The 9,952-nt window shown below is 32.8% G+C and overlaps 1 protein-coding gene across 3 annotated transcripts in view; it reads right to left on the bottom strand.

The window, feature by feature from the left end:
* The window catches only part of LOC132748094 (acylamino-acid-releasing enzyme-like), a 42,925-nt gene continuing 32,973 nt past the window's right edge, over positions 1-9,952 (bottom strand). The window contains exons 17-22 of one of the 3 annotated variants that reach the window (XM_060737641.1): positions 9,461-9,571; positions 6,624-6,672; positions 6,205-6,235; positions 3,205-3,307; positions 2,329-2,435; positions 1-772 (exon numbers count right to left, since the gene is read on the bottom strand). In XM_060737641.1, coding sequence (XP_060593624.1) covers positions 730-772; positions 2,329-2,435; positions 3,205-3,307; positions 6,205-6,235; positions 6,624-6,672; positions 9,461-9,571 — 444 coding nt within the window. In that variant the 3' untranslated portion in view covers positions 1-729. The remainder of the gene's footprint in view (positions 773-2,328; positions 2,436-3,204; positions 3,308-6,204; positions 6,236-6,623; positions 6,673-9,460; positions 9,572-9,952) is intronic. The other 2 variants (XM_060737640.1, XM_060737639.1) reach the window with 2 other exon arrangements.

Below are 9,952 nucleotides of genomic sequence, written 5' to 3'. Positions count from 1 at the left end.
TAGTTAAAACGAGACTGTGTAGCAATTATCAATATTTCCAGATATAAAATCTGAGCATAGTATATCTTTAAAATAATGATAATCATATGTAAAACCATTTAAAATAAGATTTCTGCCAGATATGGAGTAAGCAAATGACGTTGAATTTCGCACACGTGTTACTGGTTTTGCCTATATCATATGAAACATTAATCTGGAAAAATTATTTCCAGTTCCTTCACATAAAAAAAACAGATGAGTAAACATGTAAACATAATAGGGAAATTGTGTTTTCAGATTAATAAGTCTGTTTACATAATTTCTGTTTAACTGTATCAATTCATTACGATGATTAATTCAAATAAAATTAAAAGTTTGCTACCAATTTGATAAGTCTGGCCAGATCATTTTTGAAATCGATCAATTTAACACTTGAATTGATTCAAAATTGAAACACTGTTTAGACTTGATAGATATTTTTAAATAATTCAAATGATCTGAAAACCTGATTTCTCTGTTCATACACTTATACAATTATAAAAAAAAAATCAGCTTTAAAATTCTGAATAAATACAGTACAATAACTCAGCACAGTTATAGTATGACATAACTCATTTCAATATTTATTTGACATCAACTGAATTGTAATGGCTTCTTAGGGCTGGTACTCTGTGAACCATTTGTACATATTCATACAGGCATCAGCTTCAGAATCCACTTTTACAATGGGATGGCCATTGTCTGGGTATGCTAAATATCTGCAAAAATATAAATGTCTGGGTATGCTAAATATCTGCAAAAATATAAATGACAAACATAAATTTATACTATTTTACAAACAACAAAATAGATAAGTATGTAATTAGGCTTAAAAACTTAATTTTCCTAAGCTGATTATTTAAAATCAAACTGACTACCAAATATTTATAAAGACTTTAATGTTTTTGAAGTTTGTTTTTGATTTCTGTAAGCTGAAGACCATAAGATGAAATATTTTTACTCAAGCTTTAGATGAATGAACAATAAATTATTAAAAGTAACAAGAACATGTTTACCATAAACCCTGAGACCTGAAACTCCATTCAAACTTACAGAACCACCTTAGGTATGTTCTTTGTAAATATGACACATTGGTAAAAAATACAAAAGCTAAGAAAGTGTAAAAAATTCATTGTTATCGGAATTGAAATTGTGATTGTGACTCCCAGCACTGAACCATCTAAGGTATGTTCCAAAAATGAAAAAGATTGCATCTGTGAACAAGAGCGTGTATGTTTTAACACAAATGCCCCAGCTTAGATTCTTGTCAGTAACAATATTTAAAATAATATTTACCCATTCACTCAGTTAAGGGCCGAAAATAGTATATAAAAATGTGAACACAGTTATATAACTTGACAGAGTCATGGCGTTTTGTAATTGTGAAAAATATAAGTTGGCGAGTTATGCAAATGCAAGACTTTGCCTTGAACCCAGCAACCTAAAACTCCATCCAAACTTAAAGGACCACCTTACGTATGTTCACAATGGCTGTATAAAAAAGTGTAGAAATCTATTTCTAGCACTGGTGACATTGACTCAAATGACCCCTGACTCAATCAAAGGATGCAAAGTATCATCCTTTCAAATATGAAAAATATCAGTCAAAAATAAAGGCTGCTTTAGCAAATGTGTAGAAATCTATTATTGGCCTTCTTAACCTTGGCCCACTGACCCCTTACTCAATCGAAAAGAAAAACATTCAAGTTATCTTCCAACCTAATAGGAAAGACATATGTCCATAAATAAAGGCTCTGTGGGCAAAAATGAAAAAAAAAACTATTTCTAGCACTGATGACCTTACTGTAAAAACACCAAGATCCCTAACTCAATCTAAAGGATGCAAGTTAACATCCTACCAAATATAAAAAACATCAGTAAAAAAAATTGTTTTTTTTAGTAAATGAGTAGAAATCTATTATTGGCACTCTTGACATATGACCCACTGACCCCTTACTCAATCAAGAGGAAGAATAACATGCAATTTATCTTCCTACTACCAAATATGAAAGGTATCATTCTGTTCATGAATAACTCCAATGTTTTGTCAATCTTATGACTCTAGGTCAAATATTTTTTGGACTACATATGCCACCCCCTAATTTTGGCACCATGCATTACAAAATCTACAAATGGCCCAAGCAGCACAAAGAAAACTGTAGGTAAATGTAAATACTTGACCTGGTCTTCCCTTGCTATCAGCAATGAGGGAGGGGAAGATCACCAATAAGGGACAGGGAAATTTGGGGTTAAATACCTCCTCACTGATGCATGAACTGTGAATACAACAATATTAAATATATAACATACTTGACTGGTTTGTTCCTTGCTTTAAGGGCCTTGTACAGTTCATAACTTTGTTTTGGTGGACATCTTTTATCATCATTTCCAATCATGATCATCACTGGAGTCTCAATCTATTAGATAGTCATATATTCATTAGGCAAACTTTATGTAAACACATGTATATTCATTAGGCAAACTTTATGTAAACACATGTATATTCATTAGGCCAACTTTATGTAAACTCATGTATATTCATTAGGCAAACCTTATATAAACACATGTATATTCATTAGGCAATCTTTATGTAAACCCATGTATATTCATTAGGCCAACTTTATGTTAACTCATGTATATATTCAGTAGGCAAACTTTATGTAAACACATGTATATTCTTTAGGCCAACTTTATGCAAACTCATGTATATATTCATTAGGCAAACTTTGTGTAAACACATGTACATTCATTAGGCAAACCTTTAGTAAACAAATGTATATTCATTAGGCAAACTTTAAGTAAACACATGTATATTCATTATGCAAACTTTAAGTTTATACATGTATAGTCATTAGGCAAACTTTAAGTAAACACATGTATATTCATTATGCAAACTTTAAGTTTATACATGTATAGTCATTAGGCAAACTTTAAGTAAACACATGTATATTCATTATGCAAACTTTAAGTTTATACATGTATAGTCATTAGGCAAACTTTATGTAAACATAGGTATAGTCATTAAACAAACTTTATGTAAACTCATGTATATTCATAAGGTCAACTTTATGTAAACTCATGTATATTCATTAGGCAAACTTTATGTAAACTCATGTATATTCATAAGGCCAACTTTATGTAAATTCAGGATAGATATATTACAGGATCATAAGGAAGTAGACAAACCTGATCAACATATTGTAATGGTGAACATTTCCACATGGCTGCCATTCTCTCCTCACTAGGCAATGTTATAAAGTCATAATCAAACCCAGCTTCTACATTACACCTATACAAATTAAAGTTGATAAATTTCATACTGAATATTATAATGTCAAAGTCACATCTAAATCATTTACTATGTTTGGTTTGGTAGCAAGTCTTGTTTTGTCCAAGTTTATAATCAAATCTGTACAAAAAATATAACAAAATTATGTTGTTTTGTCCAAGTTTTTAATCAAATCTGTACAAAAAATATAACAAAATTATGTCTATTTAACCAAAATTCAATAATTTGACCTTGAAGGCCAAGGTCATTTAAAGCTCAAGGTCAGTTCAACATTTTAAAAGATCTTTTAAAAAAAAATCATTTTGTCAATGTATAAAAAATTATCCATTTATGTTTTACCAAGTTGCAGTCAATAATGGGAAAAATCAGTGAAGATTCAATAATTTAACCAGCAAGGTCAAGGTCTAAAACTTCAACAAAATTCATTAAGACATAAAAAGCTATTGATATGCACAACTAGACTTAGTACTTATCATTCCTGTAAAGTTTGGATGAAAGTGCACCAGTAGTTTTTGAAAGGAAGTCAGGACAAGCTTTTGTGTATATTGCAACACACAAGCAAAACCACGTTTTTCATTTAAGGGCCATAACTCCGCCATGAATCATTCAACCAGAAAACAAGTGCGATATGCGCCAGGATTTGAAGAAACAGATCAATCCTGTAAACATTCATTGAAATTGCATTTGAAGTATAAGAGGAGTAGTCATGAGAATTTTAAAAAATAAAAATAAAAAAAATAAAAAATGCTGACTATATGCACAACTTGACTTGGTACTGACCATTCCCGTAATTTTGGATGAAATTGCTCAGGGAGTTTATTAGGAGTAGTCTGGACAAGATTTGTGACAGACTGACAAATAACAGAGAAGTGATCACTATAGAGACTCCGTAGTGGCGACACAAAAATGAAAATTTCAATAATTTGACCTTCAAGATCAAGGTCATTTATGAGGGAAGGTCGTGGTTACTCTGGTCTTCTCAAAGGTCATGTCCAATGGTTTGTTGTGGTCAAGTGTGAAGACAATACACCAAGAACTTAAGAAGTTATGATCAAGATACAAGTTTGTGGCCAGCAAAGACTACACCCAAGTGACTGTTACATCTACCTCTACATGACAAAACAAACATAGTGGGTTTGCGACCAGCACGGATCCAGACCAGTCTGTGCATCCGCGCAGTCTGATCAGGATCCATGCTGTTCGCTTACCAACCCTTTTACAAGTAGAGAAACTGATAGGGAACAGCATGGATCCTGACGCGCAGGCTTGGTCTTGATCCATGCTGGTCGCAAACGCACTTGGTTGGTTTTGCTCATTTATTTTTTAAAGTCTACATGTAGTTAAAAAACTAAGTAAGATGTGTAAGAATTTCTTTTTTTTTATAATTCCTTCAAAACTTTTCAAACTAGAAATGTGTCATCATGCCACGGATGCCCCCGTATGCAGCCAAAATTTCAGATGGTGCTTTAATTATTTTTTTCATTTTAAGTTCAAAGCCCTTAAAACTTTTCAATGTTAACACAAACCATTTTCATACAATGTTCAAGGCACTTAAATTATTCAGTCTAAACCTTTTAAAAAAAGCATATTGCATATTATTTGTAGCCAAAATAATGGCTAAAAGTAAGAGTGCTGAAAGTGAAAGTTCAAAATTTTTCCAACATTCAGGAAAGATAAGTTTGTCTTAAATCATTGAACTACAACCAAATTCAAACTTAAACTGCTTATTCCTAAGATGTATCTATATTATTTTCAAAGTGAAAGGGACATAACTCTGCCAAAAAATCATCAAACCATGACCAAATTCCAACTTGACCTGCCCATTCCTTTGACATATCCATATGTCAAATTTAAGTTGAATATGTAACACTGTTGGGTAGATAATGAACAGAAACTGTAAATTTCATATTATTTGCAAAGTGAAAGGGGCATTACTCTGCCAAAATCATTGAACCATGACCAAACTCAAACTTGGCCTGGGCATTCCAAAAACATATCCATATGTCAAATTTGAGTTGAATGTGTTGTACCATTGGGGAGATAATAAACGGAAACTGAAAATTTCATATTACTTTCAAAGTGAAAGGGGCATAACTCTGCCAGAAATCATTGAACCATGACCAAATTTGAACTTGACCTGCACATTCCTTTGACGCATCCATATGTCAAGTTTGAGTTGAATGTGTTGTACCTTTGGGGAGATAATGAACGGAAACTGAAAATTTCATATTATTTTCAAAGTAAAAGGGGCATAACTCTGCCAAAAATCATCGAACCACGACCAAATTCGAACTTGACCTGTATTTTCTCATGACATATCCATATGTCAAGTTTGAGTTGAATGTTTTGTACCGTTGGGGAGATAATGAACGGAAACTGAAAATTTCATATTATTTTCAAAGTAAAAGGGGCATAACTCTGCCAAAAATCATCGAACCATGACCAAATTCGAACTTGACCTGTATTTTCTCATGACATATCCATATGTCAAGTTTGAGTTGAATGTGTTGTACCGTTGGGCAGATAATGAATGGAAACTGAAATTTCATATTATTTTCAAAGTAAAAGGGGCATAACTCTGCCAAAAATCATCGAACCATGACCAAATTCGAACTTGACCTGTATTTTCTCATGACATATCCATATGTCAAATTTGAGTTGAACGTGTGCAACCGTTCTTAAGATAATGAACGGAAACTGATGATGACGGAATGACAGAATGACGGAAGGACGGAAGGATGGAAGGACGGAAGGACGGAAGGATGGAAGGACGGAAGGACGGAATGACGGAACAGGGTAACACTATATGCCCCGGCCATTACATGGCGGGGGCATAAAAATTATCTATAGACAACAGTGTACTAATAAAATTGTGACTATATAACAAACATACATACCAGTCAGGAATATCTGTACTGCCATACATTGCTGAAAATATGTTATATATTTTTTGTTCAGAGTTTGAGTCAGATAAATATCAAGATAAAATCAATGACCTCCCTGCTCCAGTATGTCTATAATAATGCTTTCCTAATTTATTGGAAATGAACAATGGCAAACATTTGTAAAACATTTTTGTTTACAACAGCAATAATGGAAATTGAAATAAAGTTTGTGTGTTCTGACAGCGCACAAAATTTTTATCCATTGATGTTGCCTTTTTGACACTACTTGTAAGCAAATAAATCTACAAATACTCTTCAGATAATCAATAAGTAATCAGGAATCTCTTGTGATTGGTTAATAAGCTGAATGAAACTTCAAATTTATGGCTAAAAATTGTGTTTAAAAACTTGTGAATAAGCTTTTAACTTACAAGCAATATTAATGACTGGGTTTCTACAAACTGCTGCCTTATAAAAACCCTGAATATAAAAAATAGTTACAACATGTAATACTTATAAAACCCTGAATATAAAACATGTAAATATAATACTTATAAAACCCTGAACTAACTGAATCCACCATGAATTCTCAGTAACACTGGTATGTGCAAAAAATGTGCAAAAGTTATGCAAAATAGTACAATTCTGTGGCAAAAAAAGCACCATAAAAAGTAAATGAACCAAATTTTTTTATGGTGCATCAAATGAGAAATTATTTAAAGCGGACATATATTTTAAACCTTGTCAAAAATATTTTCATGAAAGTGTTTATATTTCAAGATCATTTATGACAATGTTGACCTGACTGGAATATTGATTGTGACTTGTGTGTATGAAAATACCTTTACAGGGACTCTCACATCCCCCTTCTGGCAACCCCCTGATGTACCTTTTTGATGGGGGACAGCGCCGAAAAAGTGATCCCTTTTTTATCAACATTTCTCAAACCAAAACATGTGATTAGGGGCCAGACAGGGCGTTTTGTCACTATTTGAGGCCTATAAAAGGGGGCGGGGGGAGGTAGAAAGTGCGTTGTTTCGTGTATATATGAGGTAAAGCGTTAAGCACATGAATGTAGTTATTTTCATCAAAAACAGAAGTTCTTACCAAATAGTAGTCAGGTCGTCATTAATATGAATGATCTAAAATAAAACATATTTCTGGAAAAATTTGTAACGCCCAGTTTAAAAATAAATTTAAAGCAGCCATATGTGTTTATACATTTCTTTAATTTGATTTAGGACAAAAAATTTTGGTCAATTACTTGCTTTGTTTTGGCCATGAACAGATCTGACATTACTTTTACATTGTACATTAGTTTTGCACATTCCTGGGTTACTGGATACAGACAGTGTGAATAACTATTTTGAAATATGACATCTGACAAAACATTCAAATTTTAAAATTTAAAAAAAGTTGATAATAAACTAAATTTGATCCACCATATATTTAAATCAACAAAATTGAGCTGCTTCACGTCAAAACCAACATTGTGTGTTTGCCACCAGCATGGATCCAGAACAGCCTGTGCATCCGCGCAGTCTGATCAGGATCCATGCTGTTCGCTATCTGAGTTTCTCTACGTAATAGGGTTGGTAAGCGAACAGCATGGATCCTGATCAGACTGCGGGGATGCGCAGGCTGGTCTGGATTTATGTTGGTCGCAAACACACTATGTTGGTTTTGTCATGATGCGGCTCATATTATTTCTATTCTTTGATGCTTTTAAAAGGTAAATTTCCCTGAGAAAAATGAATTTTTTCTTCTTTAGAAAGGGCAAACATGAATTTTATAATAATATTTCTTTTTTTAAACATATAATCATCCTTATATTAATACAGTTATTAAGCAAGAATAAAAACTAGAAATGTGTCCATAGGACACGGGTGCCCCCGACGCGCCACTGTTCTGTCAATCTTTTAACTAAGTCAAGGGAAATAACTCTACAAATACTGGATAAATCCACAAGCGAAACCCCAGGTGCAAATCTAAATATGCTGAGCAACCTGCCCATAAGGTTTAATGACTATGTCAAATCCTTTTTGAGTAACTTGCAACACAAGTTGAAAATTGCAAAAAAACTTTCTAAGTGAAGAGCAATAACTCTAAAAATACTAAATAAATCCAGACTAAAATACCTGGTGCACAACTGCACTGATCAACATTCCTGAAAAGTTTCATGACTCTAGGTCAAATACCTTTCGAGTTACATGCCACACAAGTTGAAAATTGCAAAATTTGACTAAGTCAAGGGCAATAACTCTGAAAATACTAAAAATATCCAGAAAAAAATACCTGGTGCACAACTGCACATGCTGATCAACATTCCTGTAAAGTTTCATGACTCTAGGTCAAATACTTTTTGAGTTACATGCGACACAAGTTGAAAATTGCAAAATTTTACTAAGTCAAGGGCAATAACTCTGAAAATACTAAAAATATCCAGACGAAAATACCCAAGTGCACAACTACACATGCTGATCAACATTTCTGTAAAGTTTCATGACTCTAGGTCAAATACTTTTTGAGTTATATGCGACACAAGTTGAAAATTGCAAAATTTTACTAAGTCAAGGGCAATAACTCTGAAAATACAAAAAATATCCAGACGAAAATACCGAGGTGCACAACAACACATGCTGATCAACATTCCTGTAAAGTTTCATGAATCTAGGTCAAATACTTTTTGAGTTACATGCGACACAAGTTGAAAATTGCAAAATTTTACTAAGTCAAGGGCAATAACTCTGAAAATACTAAAAATATCCAGACGAAAATACCCAGGTGCACAACTACACATGCTGATCAACATTCCTGTAAAGTTTCATGACTCTAGGTCAAATACTTTTTGAGTTACCTGCGACACAAAAGTGAACGGACGGACAGACGGACAGACAAGGGTAAATCTAAATGCCCGCCACTAACGTGGGGGCACAACAATGTTTAAAACACATTTAAATCCAACAGAGAACAATATTAGTTATAAAGATTGTTGACAGGTTATATGACCTTATATAAACGGCTATTTGTAAATATAACCCAAGCCGTAAGGCGAGGGTTATATTGCAAACAGCCATTTATATATACGGCCATATAACCTGTCAACAATTTTTATAATGAATTTTTAATACAGCAAGCATTATTTTTTTAGAGAAAAAAGTAAGATTTCTTCATGAATCGACACCAGCCGTGTATATAAAACTATTAAAATGTCACAATTATGAAAAGCGACATAACAAACATGCAGTATTATAAAAGAGGTACATACAGGATACTGGCCAACAAGATGACATGTAAGGAAGCCCCCATGAGATCCACCAGATACAAACACTCTATTCTTATCATAACCTTCCTTCTCTATCACCTCCACTGCTGCATACTGTAATCATTATAGTATATTATTACAGGTGGGGTAATAGACAGACACAACAAATGTAAATCTGAAATATCCAAGATATTCATTAAAAGAATATATATACACAATATAAATATATTACACAACTATAATATGTAATGGTCAGATATGAATTATGATATAGCATATCAAGTATACGGGTGACAGGTTAGTAACAATGAGAGATAAGAATAATAGAAATATAGAGAAATACAACAGTACAGGATCCTAGGGGTCAAATAACATGTAACACATTTAGATACAGGTAATATATTTTATTTGAAATGAATAACAAAAAATAAAGCAGTGTATATTTTATATAAATTATTATTTCATGACACATGCATATTTTCTCATTTAGACTTG

The sequence above is a fragment of the Ruditapes philippinarum genome, unplaced genomic scaffold (genome assembly GCF_026571515.1).
Source record: "Ruditapes philippinarum isolate M1 unplaced genomic scaffold, ASM2657151v2 ctg711_1_1_1_1, whole genome shotgun sequence".
NCBI classification, from domain to species: domain Eukaryota; kingdom Metazoa; phylum Mollusca; class Bivalvia; order Venerida; family Veneridae; genus Ruditapes; species Ruditapes philippinarum.
Note: the sequence above shows the minus strand (reverse complement) of the source record. Positions and strands in the feature narration are given on the sequence as shown.